Source organism: Nyctibius grandis, chromosome 8, assembly GCF_013368605.1.
Source record: "Nyctibius grandis isolate bNycGra1 chromosome 8, bNycGra1.pri, whole genome shotgun sequence".
Classification (NCBI taxonomy): Eukaryota; Metazoa; Chordata; class Aves; order Nyctibiiformes; family Nyctibiidae; genus Nyctibius; species Nyctibius grandis.
Window position 1 is genome coordinate 2,475,287 of NC_090665.1, and position 21,216 is coordinate 2,496,502.

General features: G+C 46.3%; 3 protein-coding genes across 9 annotated transcripts in view; 1 reads left to right on the plus strand and 2 right to left on the minus strand.

Annotated features, from left to right (window-relative positions):
- Positions 1–2,259: 2,259 nt before the first annotated feature.
- Positions 2,260–2,926, minus strand: ARL14 (ADP ribosylation factor like GTPase 14). The gene has a single exon (XM_068406920.1). It carries the CDS (start codon positions 2,842–2,844, stop codon positions 2,260–2,262), a length of 585 nt encoding a protein of 194 aa, XP_068263021.1. The 5' UTR covers positions 2,845–2,926.
- A 2,229-nt stretch (positions 2,927–5,155) lies between these two features.
- On the plus strand, positions 5,156–13,973 carry B3GALNT1 (beta-1,3-N-acetylgalactosaminyltransferase 1 (Globoside blood group)). 3 transcript variants are annotated; one of them, XM_068406457.1, is made up of 2 exons: positions 5,156–5,305; positions 8,053–13,973. In XM_068406457.1, the coding sequence occupies exon 2, from the start codon at positions 8,144–8,146 to the stop codon at positions 9,107–9,109; it is 966 nt and encodes a 321-aa protein (XP_068262558.1). In that variant the 5' UTR covers positions 5,156–5,305; positions 8,053–8,143; the 3' UTR covers positions 9,110–13,973. The 3 variants fall into 3 exon arrangements, with proteins under 3 accessions (XP_068262558.1, XP_068262560.1, XP_068262559.1); XM_068406459.1 differs by lacking the exon at positions 5,156–5,305 and adding an exon at positions 5,390–5,458; XM_068406458.1 differs by lacking the exon at positions 5,156–5,305 and adding an exon at positions 6,766–7,773.
- The window catches only part of PPM1L (protein phosphatase, Mg2+/Mn2+ dependent 1L), an 84,846-nt gene continuing 73,900 nt past the window's right edge, over positions 10,271–21,216 (minus strand). For all 5 annotated transcript variants that reach the window (XM_068406451.1, XM_068406455.1, XM_068406452.1 and 2 more), the window contains one exon: positions 10,271–18,930. In XM_068406451.1, coding sequence (XP_068262552.1) covers positions 18,584–18,930 — 347 coding nt within the window. In that variant the 3' untranslated portion in view covers positions 10,271–18,583. The remainder of the gene's footprint in view (positions 18,931–21,216) is intronic.

Consider the following 21,216-nt stretch of genomic DNA (forward strand, 5'->3'; position numbering starts at 1 on the left):
AAATGGGCACGGCTTCACTTCTTCAGGAAACTAAGCTCTTAGAAAATCAATTTTTAAATACTTGATATTCTGTAAAGTGAATGGAATAGAGTTTGTGTATTTCCTTTGAAGCATAATGTAAAAGATTTTCTTCAAGTCGATGTGAGTATCACTTAACCTAATTTGGTAACCTGGAGAAGGGACCGTGTGCCTGAAAGCTGCTTCTCTTTTTTAGCTATAAGAGCTGCTCTATTATACTACTTTATTTCTCCCTTCAGAACTTCTTGTCTAATTAGAGACCCTGGTGCACTCTCATTAAGTCTCTCAAGGAGTATGATTCCCTGAGGAAGTCCCGAGGCCACTGAACTAGATTCAGATTCATAATAGGCACATTATTAGATTAAACTAGTGGGAGAATTCAATATGTAACGTATGCATGCAAGTGTTTATAAATGTCTTGATCTGAAATATTACATTTTTTAACATTGAATTGTTGGATTTAGAAAACTAATGTTCCCATTGTCGCAAAAGATCTTTTTTGGGACAGAAGATGATATTTTATATTGAGCCTAAATCTTCAGACCAGGCAATGACAAGTCTACATACTCGCTCTCCTTCTAGAAACGTAGTCTCAACATGACTCAGGGTTTAGCCCACGGTAATTACTGTCAGTATTAATAACAGCTTCTGTTGAGAAACCTTCCTTTGAATTTCAGCAAATTCACCTGATGATTTTTTGTCTTTGAATAATACATGCATGAGACAACAGGGTACGTCTGGGTGCTTTTCTTGCTGCTTCACCCTCCTATAACTCGAAATTCCTGCCTGTTTATTAGTAAGAACGAAATGTAAATTTCTTACGTGATTTACTTGGCATAATCACGTTGTCGCAGCAGAAGGGCTCACAAGCTGCCCCTTGCCACAACTTTTTCAGAGCACCTCGCTGGGAAGTTCATTTTGCCAAGGGACTGTTGAAGTCCAGAGTGATTAAATGACTTGCCTGTGGTCAAAGGTTCTGCTAGATGTAGGGAAAAAACCTGCAGCTATCTAAGCAAGCATCCTAACCACTGGAGCATCCTACCTCTGCAGACATTGCTCAGGAAGGCAGAAATAACTGGGCTGGATTTTCTGGAACTGTACAGCCAATAATGAGATGGTCTCTTTTCTCTTGCTTTTAAAAGTGCAGGCCCTATTAACTTTTCAGCCTTAGTGTTTAAACTGTTTTCATGGTTGATTCAGTTCACTTAGTCTTCTAGCTATCAGTCCTTCATTGCTTTAATGGCCTTCAGGATACTAACTCACTCCTTCATGAGTGAGGAAATCTGAACAGAAATTTAATTTGGAATTTTTTTTTCTACAAACTGTAGTAATAGGATTAGCAATTTTGTGCCACTTATGTCAAATTGAATCAAACCTAAATTTATCAGTAACAAAATCTCCGGTGGCTTCAGTACAGGCTCGACAGGATCCATCAAGATCTATAAAAAAATGACCAAGGAGCCAATCCCCCCATTCCTCCCCCCTTTATCTCCCACCCCAAAACCAAGGGGGATCAGCGCTTCGCTGGACTGATCCCATACTGGCTTCCACCGCTCTGCTCTTGGCTAAGGCCAGCAATCCAAACCACGCAGAAGCAAAGAAATCCATCTGTGGAAATCTGGAAGAACGGGACATCAGACCTACACCTTACAAACAGCACCGGGTCTCAGTTTTGTCCGTGGCTTGATGAGGAGCAGATCCCGTTTGTTAAAATCCGTTTGGAGTAATCGGTTCTAGAATGCAATAATATCCAAGAGGTATTTCAGGTTCATGGGTTCTCTTGTACGTAACTAAGAGTTTAAGCTCTAAAACAACTATATTTCTACACGAGAAGTACATCCATGGAGCAGTTATTACAAAACAACATTTTATCTCCTGCTTTTCTTGCTGAACAAACACCTTGGCTATTGTACATCTTGACAAAACAACTTGATTTAAGCATTTTAAGCACTACTCACCTATTTGGTTTCCACTTGCTAAAATTCAGCAGCTCAGCTCTACTTTTTTCATCCTTGAACAGCCACGTGTCTGAGCTGAATAACCCCGACTATATGATCACTAATAAAACACTGCTGAGCAGTATCTCAGGTATACCGCAGGTATAACAGTATAATTTAATATTGTCAAAGTTCTTTATAAATATTTACATATCAGAGTTCTCCAGAATCCAGTATTTTCAGATTTAGTCTGTCCAACAAAATATATTGCTTAAAGTTCACCAGAATTTGACGATGGAAACACTTATTGTGTTTCAATTTCCTTAAAGATTGTCGAAGTCTCCTTTGATCTGCTGTAGTGTTTTGCAAACGTGGTTAGTATTTCCAGAGCTTCTGACAGACCTTCTCCCGTGATAGCACAGCAGGGTTGTACGTACCAATTTCTGTCGCTGCAGTACTTCATCACGTTGAATCTCCTGGTTATTTCCTCAGCGTTCAAAGCTCCAGGCAAATCCTGCTTGTTCGCCAGCACGATGACTGGTACCCTTTTTATAAATTCATTCTTTAAAACGAGTTCAAATTCTTTCTTTGATTCTTCCAGACGTCGCTTATCAGAGCTGTCCACGACATAAAGCAGCCCACCTGCGTTTTCCAGGAAGTGGCACCAAACCTGTCTCATTTTCTGTTGTCCTCCAACATCCCAAAACGTCAGGGTAAAATCTTTCCCGGTTTCAATCATATCGACATTAAAGCCAATTGTTGGCATCGTTAGAAACACTTCGTTATACTTGAACTTGTACAGCAGCGTAGATTTTCCCGCAGAGTCGAGTCCCAACATCAGGATATTAGCTGGCTTGGCTTTGGAGTGTTTGGTGTTCTGGAGGCCCATTTGTGCTGTGGTGGTCTCCAGTAAGCCTTTAAAGCTGGAATTCCGTGAAGCCCCTTTTTGCCAGTAAGAGTCTGTCTTCCTCCGTGAGATGAAGCACAAAGAGTTGGGAGGAGGAAGGGGAAGAAGCAGCTTTGCGCTATGAAAAGTAAGTAAAAGCTCTGTACAAATACATGCTGCCTTTTATCAACTCAATAATAGGCAAAGAGTATTTATGGAGGTGTAATGTTCAGTGCCAAGCCTGTGGGTGGAACAACTGTGAGTAACGTACCAATTGGTCACCAGCACAAAGGTTACACGCTCTGAACATGTTTGAACAGCAAACCACACTTACATGGCCATTTAAGAACTCTTTACATTGTAAAATTGCGTGTGCCAACCCAGCAGCAGCCTGGTTATACCCCAGGGAGCCGCTAGCTGTCTGCCCTGTCTGTGTGTGCCCAGAGATAAATCCCTTTATTACTGCATCCGCGTCCGTCTGGGAAAAGCAACGGGATATAAACACAGCCAGCGAGGAGGGGAGATCTTGAGGTTTGTCCATACTTATCAGTCCACAAAATGACAAGGTACCTGATTTACCGGTGCGTCTCATCTCCCAGCAAGTTACTCTCAAGAGGTTTCTAATGTGATCCTACATGGGCATACGGACGCAATCAAACCCTGAGAGAACTCCAAAACGTGCTCTGCTCCGACGGGCTGCCTCGGACCCCATCAGTTACTCCTCCTGCCCACTCATGCATGGAGTTGGCTGCTTTGACTATGCTGTTGGAGTTGTAAACTGTTTGTATGAACAAGTTTAACTGCACTCTGCATGGTGGAGCCTAAATGTAGATCTTATGATCTGGTCATTCCTGAGATTCAGCTCCCTGAAATTAGCTTCACTCTGCTGCATTTTGTTGTTGCCCACTGATCTATGATGCTTTCCTTCAGGAAAGGAACAAGAAGAGGGGGAAGTAACTGAGTCTCAATCAAGGGATCATTTTTTTTTGGCCAGCATTCTAAATAGTAGAATAAAAAAAGAGAAGATAGACAATTTAGTCTAATATTATTGAATTCATACTGAGTCTCCCTTTTTTTTGACAGTTAGACCTACGTTGGGCTGGTCCAACGCCTACTGAGTATTGCAATACTGATTTGCCCTTGTGCCCAGAGGCACTAGTATTAGTTATTACCATTTCTCTTTGCTTCACAAAGTACGTGCTCAGCAAAAGAGACGTAAAGGTCCTCTGGCCGCACGAGCTGCTGACTGACAGGGTAATCATTTGGGTAATTACGACATTGGTTGCTCAGATATTACACACGTTGTGTAAAATAAACCTCAGTCCTGACAGACAAGTTCTAATCTGGTTTCTCTTGAAGCTAAAAGGGTTATACCAGCACTAATTGGGGGCAACAACAGATGACAGTGACATACTCACTGTTGTACATTTTTCATAGTTAATAACACGTATAGATTATGTGTAGGTTTTCTTTCAGGAGCAGGTCATGATGTATTAAACCAGGGATGAAAGCGTTTGCATTTCTTTATAAATAACGTATATGAATGAATTGAAGGATGGGGAGACAGGAAACTATGCAAAACACACCGGGAACACAGCCAAATGAATCATAATTCCCTGCAAAATCGCACGCCATTGCCTTGAAATATGGTACAGCGCGATGCAGCCTTCTGCTCGCAGGTTGGAGTCTACATTTGCACCGAGGCGAGCGTTTGCAAGGGTGAGAAATCCTCCTTTCGTTGTCCACAGGTGTATTTGCTCTGCCGGGCTGAGGCCATCCTGCTCGGGTAGGGTTTCAGTTTAAAAACCCAGAGTAACAAACCAAAACCGGGACAGCTGATTCACCGTCAATTACTCTGAACTCAAACTCTGCACAATAAACCTTCCGTAAACTATGCAGGTTTATGTAAACTACGCGGGTTCCCAAACTGTCCCAGCAGGATATCCCACCGCGGCTGCCTGCCTTTGTAGCGTTACAAGGTGTAATCCGTGCGGTAACTGAGGGAGGCGCGGGGGGAATCCTCGCCGGGGCCGGTTCTAGGAGCTGCAGCCCGAGGGCCGGCTCGGTCTGAGCACGCAGCCTGCCCTGCCCTGCCCTGGAACGCACCGACTCCATCCTCACACCCGGCAGCGGCTGGAGCCCCGGGAGGGCGGCCGGGCCCGGCCCCGCGCCAGCTCCGAGGAGTCCGGGGAGGGCCCAGAGCCCGGCACCGCCGTCAGCTGCGCCCTCCCGGCGCTCCAGGCCCCCGCAGGCCCCGCCGCGGCCCCGGCCAGGAGGCGGAGGAGGGGGCGGGCGTTTCCCGGGGCCCGCCGCGGCCACCCGCGGGGCCCGGCCCGCCTGCCCGAGCCAGGCCCGCGGCTCTGAGGAGACGGGCGGGAGGCGGGACGCCCTGCCCCGGCCCCGGCCCCGCCTGCCGGGAGGGAGGGAGGCGGCACCGGGCGGCACGGTAACGGCGACGGTAAAGGTAACGGTACCGGTAACGGCGGGCGGGGGGACAGCGCGGCTCCCCGCAGCGGGGCGCGGCCTGAGGGGGCGGGCGGGCTACGGGGCGCCGCCGCCGCCGCCATTTAACGCCGTGCCGGCGGGGCGGCGGCCGCTGCGGGCCCCCCGGGCTGTGGTGAGGCGGAGGCAGCGGGGAAGGGGGGGGGCAGCCGCCCGGGGAAGGGGGGCAGCGGGGAAGGGGGGCGGCCGCCCGGGAGTGCTGGGGGAAGGAGCGAGCTCTGGGAGCTGCGTGCGGGGGAACGCCTCGTGTGTGAATACAAACCGCTGCCCTCAGCGTATTTCCCCCTTTTTAATAGAAAACAGTTAAAATGGCTTTAAATTTGTGTATGGCTTCAGGAGGGGGCAGTAGATTCCCTCTCAATGCGGTCTGCCCCTAGGGCTGCTACGTCTTAATTAACCTCCCGGTTGTGAAAAGTTGCCTAGAGCGGAGAATTAAGGTTGCTTGGGCTGTTTGAAGTGAGAGCAAGTCGTTGTTAAAGGTTATTTAAAATAATATTTAAAGTATTGTTATATTAGATCATCATAGCCCAGGATCTGGCAAAAAATTCCTCCTGTTTTTATTGGTAGTAAGCCACATGAAGAAAATGAAGACAAGAACAATAATATATGTCCAAATTATTTCTGCTGGTAGCTTTAAAAAAAAAAATATTATTTTTCTGAACATGTAACATTATAAATATTTTTTTTTAGTCTTTAACTTGGACTGTCCATTGGTTATTGTAATTATTAGACTTTAATGAATATGAGAATTTGCCACCTTTTTCCCATCAAGAATGTCTGCCCTCAATAATTACCGAGCTTTAGCAGTGTGAGAAATGTATCTAAAGTTACTCCAGAGCACGCTCAGCTCCTGTTTTCCTACATTTCTTTTAAAATTGATCAGTTTTATCTGTCAGCATAATCTCAAACTCTTACCGTGTGGTGCCGGCAAGCTGTGAGCTCGGAAGCAAATGGAAATATTTCCCTGAGAGGAGCAGTTTTGACCCGGTATTGCTCCGGCTGCGTGTCCCGTGCTACCGCCCTACACCTGGAAGGCCAGAGCTGCCGGCAGACAGAGCCTGGAAGCGCTGGAGAACCTGTCCTGGTGCAGCTGGAAGGCAAAAGCGCCCGCTCAACTTCCAGCCCTCCCTTCTGCAGCCTCATTGTTTCATTTAAGCATTGAAATAGGGAGAGAAGGGGATTTTCCTGTCAGGGCTGCGGTTCGGGTTTCCCCTTTGATTTGCCCTTTTATTCTTCTCTGGGTGTGTTTGAAGTCGGAGTTCTGCGTTTGAGGAGGTTGGAGGAGGACTGCCTGTGTTTTGAATTCTCAGCGCTGCAGAAATAGCTGTCTCAGGTCCAAAATGTCACAGAATCGGGCTTTTCTGTCCATAAAGAACCAAAATCCTTATTATCAGATTTTTTTTTCCGTTAGGTAGTCAAGAACTGATCAAACTGATCAAACTTTGATATGCTTTGACTTTAAATTGATCACCAGACCCTGAGAAATGTTATTTATATAAAATCAAATACATAATTCTTCTTTTTAAATAGCTATTTGTCTAAAATTGCTTTAACACATGTTAAGTAACGCGCTGTGCGTCGTTGGTGAAATGAGCTCCTTTACAGGATCGTTAATTTAAATTCACATCATACAAGGCAGGTGTGGGGTGGGTTTGGGTTATATTTTTTTTTCATATCAAACCTTTAGAAGCCCCACAGTGATCTTCTTGAAGAGAAGTTAAATAGTAGTTAATTGCACTGTGAAATTGAGCCTGCCATCGTCTTTACTGCGTCTTTGTGGAGACTCTACAGTGTGGGGTAAATGTTATTACTGCAAACGTTAGAAATCGTTTGGAACTCCCACAGGAAATATTTTGGTTTAAAGATACATAATAGATCTTCACAGCGTAGGTAGTTGTAAAGACACGTAGTAAAGGCAAGCACTGCTAAACAGGGGGTACAGGACTGAGGTTCTGTTTTTAAATTTAGCTTTGGAAAGATGTATTGACTTGAATATCTAGTCCTGACACTGTAGTGGTGTCCTGGGCATGGATCCACGGGGGTTTGTAGGTACCTGCTGTTGGGATGGGTTTGGGTTTGCGTGTCTGCAGCAAGGAAGGAAGTTGATTTGCTTCTTCTCCCCTTATCACCTACACAGTCAGTTCAGAACTAGAAGCTGCTCAACCCTTAAATGAGGGATGAAGTATTTGCCTGTACTTCTCTTTTTACCTGCTTGCTTGGCTGATTTGCTTCAGCTGATAAAAACCAGCAGGACTTCCTTTCTCTGAAATAAATTACAAGTTTGTGAAGCCTCTGAACATCAGTTTGCTGAGCGCTTTGTAGCCATTGGGTTTTGTGCACAGTATTCCTTCCTCAAGATGCGAGTCGAAGGCGTTGTGCCGAGATCCCTGGGACCACAGTGCTTGACGGGTGATCTTTTGCAGCGATCAGGTTGGTGTATGGGAAATTCCCAAGGTGAAAGCTGTGAGGTTTCAATCCATGCCACGCTCAGGAGCAGCTCGGTGTTCTGCTCGTGCGTGTTTCTGGGACACAGCATTGATTCATGGTGGACGGGATGCTGGGCCGCGGTGAACAACACCTGGACAATCGAGTCTTGCATTTGTCTTCATTATATCTTGTCTATGCTTTAGACAAGATAAGAAAAAGATAATAAAAAGATAATATTTGAATAACAGCATTCTGAACGCTGCTTTTTCATTTCTCTTTCAGCAAGAAACATGCTCCAGAACTTGTGGTACAGATTTTGAAGGTCACTGATGCACTTCTGCAAAGTAGTTATTGCCCAGTTCCAGTTCGTGTCATGTATATGAGACCATTAAAATGGGTTTTTTTGTTTCTCCTTGTATTTTCTGTCATAACAATGTGGTACATAACTTTTTCTTCCAACACTGTGCTGGAGCATATAAACCTGATGTATTTCTATGAATATGAACCGATTTACAAGCAACGCTACCTCTTCACACTGCGGGAGCGCTTCAAATGCGAAGACATCAATCCATTTCTGGTCATCTTGGTGTCTTCGAGTCCTAAGGACGTGAGGTCAAGGCAGGCCATCAGGATAACGTGGGGCTCTCACAACTTCTGGTGGGGACATCGAATTATAACCCTGTTCTTACTAGGTCAGGACACTCAAGGAGGAGACAACGCTGCAGCACTGTCGGTAGAAGATGAAAGCATCCTCTATGGGGACATAATTCGCCAGGATTTTATGGACACTTATGACAACCTCACCTTGAAAACGATCATGGCGTTCAGGTGGGTCACGGAGTTCTGCTCGAACACCAGATTCCTCATGAAGACTGACGCCGATGTCTTCATCAACACCGCCAACTTGGTAAAATTGCTTCTGAAGCTCAATTCCTCAGAAAATGTTTTCACTGGTTACCCTCTTATCGATAACTTTGCCCACAGAGGCTTTTACAAAAAAATCTACATCTCCTACGACGAGTATCCCTTCAAGGTGTATCCTCCGTATTGCAGCGGGATGGGTTATATCCTGGATGGAAAACTGGCTCTGAGGATTTACGAGCTGATGAGCCATATCAAACCTATTAAATTTGAGGATGTTTATGTTGGGATTTGCTTAAATATCCTTAAAGTGAACATCAGTATTCCGGAAGATAAACAACAATTCTTTCTTCATAAAATTAATTTTGATATTTGTAAGTACAGACATTTGATTGCAGTACATGGCATGACGTCAAGTGAGATAATCAGGTTTTGGCAGGATTTGTCATCAAACACTTCAGTTACTTGCCAGTATTAACATAGAAACTTCAAGGTATTTGGTGTAAAAATGTTTGAAGGCCAAGGCAACGCAAACCAGAGAGAGAGCTGTAGAGATGGCTTCGCCTGAAGGAGGGTGGTGCTGCCAGGGTGGAACTGCAAGGGCAGCATTTCTCTGGGACGTTCAAATATTCTTAAGTAAAAATACTGGGTGTTCACAACGCGCTTTGCCACGTGTGTGTCCCACACATGCAGGATACTTTGGAATACGCTGTCCTGTCTTCCTCTGACACTGCTCCCCGGGGTCTGCTGTAACCACAGGGCTTCTGTCTGAATCTTCTGGAATGTATGAAATGTCACTGAGGAACAGTGTTTATGCCAAGGAACTAGCTCTGAAGGTGCTTCCCCAGTCCCTGCCTGGATTCCTTTTATTTTTGCAACTGCATCATCCTTTGCCACCCTCAAGCATTTGTCCTCTGCCCAACAACCTCCTTCCTTCAATGTCTCACCTCCATAATCCTGCTGAGAGTGTTACACCTTCTTATTTCGACATATCACCTCCGTAATCATTCTGAGAGTGTTACGAGCCTGTGGATCTTGTGGGGTCCGCTGAAGCTGATGGGAAGTTCTGAAAATGTGATGCACTTTGTGTGTGTATAGAATTTCTCCACCGAAAGGGTTGTCAAGCACTGGCACAGGCTGCCCAGGGCAGTGGTGCAGTCCCCATCCCTGGAGGGATTTAAAAGCCGTGTAGATGTGGTGCTGAGGGACATGGGTTAGTGGTGGCCTTGGCAGTGTTTGGTTAACGGTTGGAGTTGATCATCTTAAAGGTCTTTTCCAACCAAACTGATCCTGTGATTCTATATCGAGGTGTATCTATATACACATGAAAGAGAATTGCTGTGGTGTTGTTGATAACGCTCACAGACTCGAGGGCTGGATGCAGTAGGGTTTGTGTGCAGTTTAGTTACTAGACATCTCTAAGACTCCAGGATAATCAAACCCCACGTGTGTACACGCATACGTGTGTGTACTGTTGCACCCCGAGAGTTCTGGAACACGCAGGGAAGGTTAAACCAGGTGCATTTATATTGTGACTATATCTGTTTCTGAAATAATAGTTTTCTGTCTTCTAATTTTAAAATGAAAAAAAGAAATTCTAAGATTGGTATGTATTAAAGAAGACAAGCTACTCTGTATCTGTAAAGACGGGTATTTAATCGCTTTATTCATATCAGCAAGGCCAAGTTTTCAGTAGTTTACACTTTTCATAGACAACAATACAGAGTTTGCAGTTGCAATAACGTAATTATTCTCGACACATCCACTGCACAGTGAAGACACTATAGATACACCCTGTACATCTAGAGTGACAGAGCACTGCCACCTTGTTTGTACTACAGCTACGGCGTTACCATGTATTTACATTTGGCTCTTTCAGATAGTCTCTTAGAGACAAATAGGAGAGGTGCAGAAACCTCTAGTACCAACTCTGAGGTTTCACCAGGTTTTTTGTTATGTGATTATGGTCGGTATTGAATTTTGTGGTCTTTTCAACAACTGCACGTGGTTGGTTGATGGAATTAAGGAACCTGTTACTTTTTTAGATATAAAAATGAAGTCTTGGGGAGAACACTCTCTAGACAGGTATTTCAGATGTCAGTGTTCTAAGAATGGATGTTAAGAAGGTCAAAGTTTTTCAAAAATAGATTATTTTTTGTTAAACTGAATAGCTAAAGATCCAGTATTGCATAATGGAGGGAAGAACGCTCCTGGATTTCTGGAAACGCAGCTACAACTACAGCTGTTCCTGTGGGTTTAGGGTCTGTTGCTTGATTGTTGTAGTAGTGTGGTCAGATCCTGAGAGCTCGGTGAGAAATGTTTTAACTTGTTCTTTGATTGTTTATAGATCTTAAAAAAAACCCTCCTCCATTTTTTTATAAGCCTGTTACGTTAAATGTTTAGAAATAAATTATTTGCCACAAGAACACTGATACTACAGCACGGTTTGTATTGCTTTTTCAAAAAAATAATTGTGAAAGACACTGCACTCTTCGGGCACTGGCCAGCCAAAGCAGCCAGTGCTCCTCTGGAGAGGGAGGAACAGGAGCAGAGAGCATGGCTGGGCAGGACTGCAAGAACAACCCGTCACCAAGCAAAGTATTTTTAGATTTGTGCCCCAGAGTGAGAACACTGCTCGTAGGTTACAAGGCTTTTGCTTTCACAGATGTAGGTTTACACACAGTGAAATTGTTATCTGAAGTGACATCGATTCTGCAAGAAACTTAAGTTGTAAAATCTTCCTGCTCTGTTTTTTTTTAACAAAACTAATTTTCCAGTCTGCTTTGTGTTTGAGTCTGACCTTATTATTGCTTAAAAGACCATAAAACCTCATAACTAAGCGAATGTTTCTGCTTAAAGCAAATATCAGGGAAGTTTCTAGCGCGAGCAGCCATGCAAGAGGTAAAAGAAGCTTAAGGCTGTGAACTAATGTCAGCGTGAAAGTCAGTGGTGGGCCCGAATTTTATTGCATCTGCCTACAATATTGTCCTAAAAACAAAGCCTAAGATTTTCCCAAATCCTAAGTAAGATCCTTCTTTTGCCTGCAGGTGGTTCAGAGGGTGTATTAAATCAGAATTCCAAGCACTTGTGGTTTTGATATGGAAAGTGTGGGGCTTTCTGGCTTGAAAAGCCTGATAATAATCCACTGGTCAAAGAGGTTTGGCAGCTGCTGCTGGGGGGCTGGCAAGGGGGGTCCCAGCGGAGAAAGCTGTATGTTATTTCAGAGGAGTTAAAAAGTCAAAATACTTCAATGTTTTCTGTGCATTCTAGAACAAACACATTCAAAATAAACCATGAAATAGTCTGTGTGCAAATTAAGGGGTGTTATTCTCTATGATCAGGTCAGTATCAAGAGGACAGAGACGGTCTGGAATATTTTCCTAACTTTTGTCTTATGTTTTCTAGTTACTACTAAAGCATTTCAGTGGAGGTAACCCACGAATGCCTGGGTGCACAATAAATACTGTAATTTTATCATATTTCTTTCAAATGTAAACTAGAAACTGATTGCAGGTTACCCAAACAGCGTGACACTGAACTCCTGATACGGTTACGCTGGGTGTGTTGAAGGGGTTTGGGAGGCAGAGCTTTGCTCCCTGGTTTTCAGATTTTTATTCATTTCCATTTTTGTCGGAGTGGTGTGGACCATTCCGGTCATTTCTTATGTACTGCACAGCTTGCCTGAGATAGAGGCGTCAGGGAAGGAGATGGAAAGCTGCTGCAGCCTCCGTTAAGTTCAGCTCACATCCAAATGCAAGTACTCCATGTAGGAAGGAAAGAGAAAAGGAAGTGAAGCAGATGGTGGAGTTTTTTCATCTGTAGTTGAGTCCACGTTTTAAAGAAACCCAGAACTGTAGAAGAAACCTGAAATTGTTCACCCCAAGTGACCTCTCTTGGTTTGTACCTTTGAGCTCTGTTTACCTCTCGCCTTCTGACCGTGGCTGCCCACCACGTGGATTTTCCAGGCCACATTAATCCGAATTAGTTGTTTTCATGGTTTGAGAGACGATGGCGTGGAGGTGTCACGTCCATCCCTGCTGGGAGGGGGCTCAGCCCCACATCCTGGCCGCTCCTCTCAGTAATGCTTTGCTGCGGTGGTCCTCCACCGGGGAGTACAGGGAGTACAAGCTCCCTTGAGCTTGCAGTGAAGATAAAATCTTAAAAACACTTTGGCTCAGGGTGAAAAAATGTGACAAACAAGCCCGAAGAGGCTCTTATCTACGGTAACACGCGGCCGTGTTGTGCTGATGGGAGCTGTCCTTAACTGAGACAGACTGCTTAAACGTTGTGGTTTTGTTACATGTGTAGGGTTTTTGCTCACAAAGCTCTGCCCTGCCCTTGCGGAGATCTGACCGTGCGGTTCATTTGCATAACGAGTCTGTCGGGGTCGTTTCTCAGAGAGCATTTCCAGTGCGCTGGGCAGAAGGGCTTTTACAGCTCCTCAGAGTAATACTCACACAGTAACGGTTTAAAAGTTGTTTTTCCAGCCCCTGCTCCTGTTACTGTGTAGTTAACAGTTACGGGGTGTTTGTCATGTTAAAGGTAGGTGGGTTTGAACTTTATAAACATTGCCTTCGTTTGTGAATCCAGCATTGCCAACCACTGCTTACATTACCCAGGGTATGCGTAAGGAACGATGCCCCGCAGAGCAGGGAGAGGTTCAGGGCAGAATGGAGTTTGCTCCAAAGACCTTTCTCCAAATGAATCATGTTTTTCACTCTTGTTACTCCTCAGATTAAAGCAAGCATGGATGAAGTACCGTTTGCTCTCTGTTGCTCTCACAGCCCTGCGTACAGTGTGGGAATCCCCGCAGAGCAACGTTTGACATCCTGCATTTAGATTTCTAAACCATTATAACCAGTTATTCATTAATTCACGTGGTGGAATACAGGCTGAAGTAGCTTTCTGAGCATACGTGTCCCTAGTAGTACTGACGTGTCCCCGCAGGCTCAAAGGAATACAGGGTTGGACATTTAAATTCAGAAAAAAGTGCTTTATTTCCCTATTGCTCGGCTAGTTTGGAGTTCTTCCTTAAGGCTGAGCAGACCAGGCACAGGCACTGACCTGCTCCTCAAAGTGGATTTCAAAACTTGACTCAAGAGTCGCTCTCCAGGTGGTTTATGGTTTATGATTTTAGATGTTTATGGTTTTAGATGGGCTGCAGCTGCTTTGGCTGCACACGTTTTGCTAACGGAACATCTGGACTATCATATACAACTAGAGACAACTGGTACCTACAACTTTAAATGACCTGAGGGGAAAACTATATGTAAACCAGCTGCTTACCTCAGCCTTACCCAGTCAGTGCTGTATAAATAAAAGTGATTTCAACTCAATATTAACCTAATTGTATACATCTTTTTAGATACGAGTCCTCAGGTTCAGAAAGATAATTTATAAATACATTGCCAGCGCTGAGGGGCAGCAGCCCTGGGCTGTAGCTGCCAAACTCCAGCAGAACATTCTACAATTTTAATCTTGCAATTTTGTCCAGCCACGTTGCGGGATGGAGGCCTGGGAACCTGCTTTAGGAAATGAAAGGCTGGTGAGGGTGGTTTGCTTTAGTATCATCGCTTACTAGATGTTTCTCTGTGTAAAATAAGTGTCAGATACCTTAGCAAAATGTTATTTAAAGCAAGGGTGTCATATATTCTGGCAGGGGATGGCAGGGCAGGGGATGGCAGGGGATGCAGGGCAGGGGATGCGGGGCAGGGGATGGCAGGGGATGGCAGGGGATGACAGGGGATGGCAGGGGATGGCAGGGGATGCAGGGCAGGGGATGCAGGGCAGGGGATGCGGGGCAGGGGATGGCAGGGGATGACAGGGGATGGCAGGGGATGGCAGGGGATGCAGGGCAGGGGATGCAGGGCAGGGGATGCAGGGCAGGGTTGTAGTGGGCCAAACCTTGACGCACGTTTTTAGCAGCCGAGCTCTGCGTCTCTGAGCCGTGGCGGGGATGCGCGCGCTCAGCACGCACGGCTTCAGCACAGCTGTAACAGCCTGAGAGAGCGGGTCTGCGCTGACCTCACAGCGAATTTCTGCCCCAGGGACAGCGGGGACTGCAAGTCACACACGTTTTTCCCAGGGGCTAAGCAAGCAACTCTGAACTGTAACGACTGCGGCGTGGGTGCCGTGCTTCGGCCGTGCCAGCCACCAGCCAGAGCTCTGATCCTGCCTCGCCAGGCTGGTACCGAGGCCCAGGATCCCCAGAACTGTACCAGGAGCTATGAACGGTGGAGGCTACAGCTCTTTTGTTACACGAATGAACAGCCTTTCTAAAACCCCACTAGTGTGTAATCAGAATGATAAACTACATGGAGTATCTTTAAAATGTGCTACATGAGTTAAACTGTTAGCTCGTAACACCACTGGGAAGAGCCCAAATTCTCTGAGTACTGGATCAGATGGTGAATTACAAGGTACATTTTTTCATATTGGACCACATGAAAGATGCTCTTTGGCAGCAACTTAATCACTTTTCTGCCAGGAGATGCTCTTCCTTGATGAACAGATGCCACCAGTGGAGCTGCTCAGGCTTAAGCAACAAGAAACTTCCATGAACACGTACGGCAAGAGGGAGCTCTCAGACGTGCACAAGCCACTTGACCCAATGTGCATCTCCCTTTCTTTGGAGAGGTGCCCAGGCAGGAGAGCAGGGCTGAGCACGGCGTGCTGGACCTGCTGCCGCTCCGCCGCCGTAACGCCCTCTGCCACGAGGACATTTCTGGCTACGGTGTCTGGCAGCTCCTTCCAGATGTAGGATATGTTATTAAGGCAGTGGAGGATCTGACCCTAGAACACATAGGTTGCACAAGCAATATGTACATCACTGAATCTTGTCATCCAACAGCTGGATGTATCGTGACAGAATTTGGCACAAATCAGCGTGACTGGGAAGTTACAGATGTTTAGAACGGGATTAAAGATCTCGTAGAAGGCTGGTGGCAGGGAGCGTAGGCAGGCACTGCGCGTGTGTGTGGAAGACTGCACAAAGCCTCTCATCTCCACTAGTCCTTCAACCTGACATGGCTGTAACTAGGGTTTTAAAGTAATAAAACCAAAAGTCAACAACCTTACCAGAGTTTGTTGGCATGAATGTCTTTGGCCAGGAAATTGCTGCTAGAAAGGTGGGAGTGTTGCAGAGAAAAACTGAAGGTGCTAAAACAACTATTGCAACCGCAGACACGCGAAGGTTGAAGCAGGGCTGATGCGGTAACGGACGGGCTGGGCCTGGGAGTGACAGAGTAAATGAATCCTGGTGTAAATATCCCGACAAGCCTGCAAACCAGGTCTGTGTTGCACTGCACTACGTGTTCCCTAAATCCTGCGAGCGTGGCTGACTTCCAGAGCGAGCCGCCCTCCCACCGCTCCCTCCCACTGCTTCGGGAGGCTGTGAACACGCACGATTCCTGCCACCTCAGTGTCCTGTCCGTCCCCAAGCGAGCTGTGCTCTGGAGCAGGTCGGGCACCCCTCGGCTGTGCTCACCAACCTCGAGCTGCAGGAGCCTCAGTAGCAGCCGTGAGGTGTTCGCTCCAGTGGTGTTAGTCTAGAATGGGTTTTTTGGAGCTGACCATCGCTCCAGCTTCTCCAGTGCCTGTGAAGGATTAGCAGTGATGGCTCTGCTATACAGGCATCCCTCTGCTTTACAGTTTGCAGGCTGCTGGGGCTAATTTTTCTCTTCCCTGGGCAGCCGTTTTGACAAACAGCCAGGCAGTGTCCTACAAGAAAAGCCCGTACAGCGGAAACACCAGCTGTGAAGGAGAAAGGAAAGGCAAACGCTACAGGCACCGGGAGCTCTGCCGGGAGCACGGGGCCAGTACTGCTGCTGTAGCATTATGGATACATGATTGAGCTCCCCCATGCAAATATCACACAAGGTTTTCATTTCACAGCGCTCTTGACCTCAAATACCTTTTCAAAACAAAGTAACTCACGCACTCTGCGATTACTGACATTTCCTCTTAGCTGCTCCATTTAACTGCAAAGTTGCATTTAAAATTCACTGAACATTCAAGAGATGTAACAGGTCCGACCCGTTCCCCCCCCGGGGCAGGCCCTGGGCAGGCCGGGTGCCTGCTGGTGGCAGAGGCTGCCGGACACTTTCATACTTCTGCTTGTCTCTTGTCTGTTCCTCAGAGCCAAGGGGCTCAACCCAGCTTGACCCAGGGATGAGGAGGGGCTGCTAAGGGATACGTACACAACTTGAGGAGCACTGGTAACAGCAACAGAGCCAATTAACAGTGGTTATCGCCAAACAAACTAAAGGAGGGAAGTTTGTGGGGGAGGAGGTAACCCAGGAACAAAAAGGAAAGGACTAAGAGGGGAATTCCTCCTCGAGCAGAGAGCAGAATTCGTGCTCTTTCATTTTTGGCTTGAGGCATCACCCCCGCTCCCCACACCCACAGCACATCCCAGTGTTTCAGGGCCCAGGAAGGGCTGTGGGTGGGTGATGAGGACCGGGTGGCTTTTTAAGGAAGTAACATTGTGTCTGTATCCAAGCAACAGGCAAAGTTAATGTGTTACATCCCTGAATCACCTCAGGGCCCAAATCCTGACAACCTCCCTCACCTTGAAGAGACTTCAGCGGGTCGTCCAGGACCGTGTTTCGCGGGGAGGGAATCCCAAGGGTTGTTACAGACACGACACGGGTAAGGAAGCCGTCCAAAACACTGACCTCCAGGGCCCTGCTCTGCTCCTCTAACACGCGGTGCCCTGTCGCTCTGCTGCTGCTGCCTCTCGCTCGTGAAGCAGCCAGCTAAGTTACCTGATGGAGAGCAAACTCAGACTGTCACTGTTTAAACTTGCAGCAGTCACACGTTCCAAAATACAATGAAATACTGAAAGTTAGATCTAAACATACTGTTATCTGGATTTAACACACGCTTTCATCTCTACAGTGCAATGACACTGCCTGGCATTTATACAGCATACCAAAAAATGGTTCTAAGTGGTCTTCCCCTGGATTAACACCACAAACTAACCTGCAGTGGTACAAGGAAGTCTTTAATAGGCTTGACTTCCATCTAGGTAGCTCTCAGGAGTGCCCTGTTTTGATTAGTTTGCCAGTCACTAACAAAATTAATTTGATCTTGCATTACTTTCTTTATAGGCCTATGGAAAGGCCATGCCAAAAACCTAACGTTAGGGCGACTCTTGGTGAAGGACAGACACTCTTCTCTCACAACAGAGCTATTTTTTGGTAGAGAAGGTGTCAGACCTCGAAGTATTTTGCTGGAGTTTAACATTAGTTGGTTTGAATACAATATGGCACAGAAGAAACGTCCTTGGGGTAATGCACAGACTGAATGTGGCTTCAGGTAATGCAGTAACTGTACCTAATCACGTGCTTGGTGGGGATTTATTTACGGGGAGGGGGTTAAACAAAGCCAGAGAGCCAGTTCTGGGGTAGCAGGGTAATAGTTGGCTCCTCTTCCTCCTTCATATCAATAACAGGCCAATAATCACAAACCTTTTCCTGTACAACCTTATCACTGCAGACTAAAAAAGAGATGAGAACCATGAGAGCGTCGGTCTGAAGAGTCACAGCTACGAGTGAAAAGCAGCATCATTCCTATCGCCTGCTATTAATCCACAGCACTGCCCTGACCCTGCTGTGCCTCTGAAGGAACCTCTGACTATTAGAAATGCGAGGGAAGGAATCAGATGAGAAGTCTACAGAGGGTTTGTAAAGAAAATTCGGACGTGGAAGATTACAGTTAGTTTCTAAGGAGCAGGAAGGTCACAGGAGACAGGTACATGTGAACAAACTTAATTCTTATAATCACTCGGGATGGATTTGTTGTATTGCTCCTTTTGTTAAGCCAAGAACACAGCCCAGAGGGATCTGTTCCTTTTGTGGAGAATCTTAACGGTATTTACTAGAGCTTCCTACTATGTTTAAAATGTAAGAGTTTGGTTTAAGTTCAGAGCGAGGCAGAGAACCACTGGTAATTACTGTTCTTCTGGTTTGCTGCTATTCCTGAACTTCACCACCATCACCGTTATGTTATCAGGACATCCTCTGTAGAAGGACTGTAGGACTATGCTCTTGGCACCGAAGTGTGGCTCATCCAAGCGTTCCTTGATGAACCGGACAGCCTCCTCGTTGCTGAAAGCATCCCACAGACCATCCGAGGCCAAGATCATGAACTCGGGCTGCAGTTTGTCCAGGTCAAAGGTAAGAATATCGGGGTCAGGAATGACAACGTTCAGGTTCTTCAGAGGGTAATCTCCTAAGGAGCGGGACATGGCCAGGATCCCCTGCACGCGCCAGGAGCCGTTAAAGCTGATAAAACCACCTGGAGAGAAACACCAACACTTAAAGCAGTTCTTTTGAAAGTTAAAAGCATTTCTCTGGCTTCCTGCCAGACCCACCCAAAAATTCCCCCTGTGGTATCCTGAGGTGTTACACAGCTCCAAAAGCAGGAGATGCCTGAGGTAAATCTCAGAGCGCTGCAGGGGAGAGCTGGACTGCGGCCACTGGTGCTGTGGAAACAGCTGAGGCAGAGAAGTTGGGTATTGCTCTGCTTTCCAACGAAGCAGCTTCGTGCTCTCCACTCCCCCAGAGAGACCGACAACTTGCTGAGCACGGCTGTTCTTGTTCAGAAAGCCTTCTGGCAACGGTGAGACAAAACTGCTGAAAGCAAATTTTTATATTCTTGTGTTAGTAAACCCCTCCTTTTCCTGCGTAGTTCATGTTTTCTTTGAAGGAAACACCACTGAAGACACCCTGCAGTAGGACCCACATCTCACTTTTAAGGCATAAAGCAAAGAAGTAAGTGCAAAAACATGTAGAGGCTCTTCTATCAAACTGCCGTGAGGCTCCGGGGAGACCTTCTAGCACCTTCCAGTGCCTGAAGGGGCTGCAGGAAAGCGGGAGAGGGGCTTTTGACAAGGGTGAGTAGTGACAGGGCGAGGGGGAACGGTTTTAAACTGAAAGAGGGGAGATTTAGATTGGATATTAGGAAGAAATTCTTTGCTGTGAGGGTGATGAGACCCTGGCCCAGGTTGCCCAGAGAAGCTGTGGCTGCCCCCTCCCTGGCAGTGTTCAAGGCCAGGTTGGATGGGGCTGGGAGCAACCTGGTCTGGGGGAAGGTGTCCCTGCCCATGGCAGGGGGTTGGACTAGATGAGCTTTAAGGTCCCTTCCAACCCAAACCAGTCTGTGATTCTGTGATTCTGTGATTCTATGAATGAGCTGTGTCAAAAAGGACCAAAAACCTGTTGTGAACAAACCGATCACAAAAATTTTACTTCAAGTCAGAAAAATGTGATGTGGGATCTGACTGATGTCACCATTACCAGGATTAAGGCTACTTGTAGTTGAAAATATTTTATTCAGGGGTTGCTTATAGTGAGATAGGTTTTGCAGTGAACTCGCTGTCTCTGCCACAGCCAGTACCTGGCTCTGACAGCCTGGTGGTGCCAGGGAGGGAACTACACGGTGTTCAAGGTCAAAGAGGAAAACTGAGGCACCTTCAATCGCTGTGCACGCAGCCCCGTGCCACTCTCTGTGCTGCTTCATAACAACAGTCCTGTCATCTGAACATGAATGAGGACAAATAATTTGGAACTTTAAAATGTATAACAAAATTAGGTGAACTGTTGTCTTTTATATCTGCAAGCTGCCTGCTTTGGTGTTATAAATCTCTTTGTTCTTTGTAATTATCAGAATGTTTTCAGCTCCACACTTCAGCCTACGCGTTATTTGTCAGTCACCCAGACACCTAAATCTTACGACAGCGTTTCCATTCCTGCTTGGCTGATCTAATCTGTAAATTCCTTCTGCTTTCAGGTGAAACTACATATCATTCAATGAGTCATTGTAGTTTCAAGCTTGGAATTTGATTTGTGTTAAAACCAGCAGAAAGAAAACGTTTTAGCTGGGTGTTTTCATGAATACTTCTAGGGAGTCTCCACTATGAAGATGTTTCCTTCATAGGCATAAAAAGGACGGCCTGGTGAGCCCACCCCAACGCCTCTTCGGGTGAGCGGTCAAACAAACCTCGTCCGGCTGCTGCTGTAGGTTTTGAGTGTTACACAGCACCTACTCACCAGCCCAGGGTCTGTTCGTAAGGGATTAGGATTATGGTAACGAGTGTAATCCCGTGTACGTGTTGGAAGCAAAATGCAGTTAAGAAGAGACAGTTTTAAGTAGATATTTTACACACAATTAGAGGGCAGCAAAGCTCGCACCCGCCACTGGATGTGCAGAGGAGATCGCTGGTGCTGCTGACACGCTGCAGTGTGCTCACTCCAGTCTTTGCAGGTCGTGTTTATGTGTACAAAGTGACTTTTCGGTGCCATGGAACTGCCTACGGCACAAGTTGAACTCCTGTGGTTTGCTGGAGTGTCTGTTGGCACTTCTAATATTTGCTTTTATAATGCCTTCCACACAGAACACAGAACAGTGCTCACGGACAAGCAAACCCTCTGCAGCGCTGGCTGCTGCCGCAGAAGAAGAGGCATTAAGGAAATAGAAGCTTTTTGGCAGCCGCACAAACATTTTGCATGTTAGTGAGAGCTGAGCTCAGAGGATTACGTTCAAGGTGAATGACTTAAATTTCTGTCAGTGACAGTCACCTTG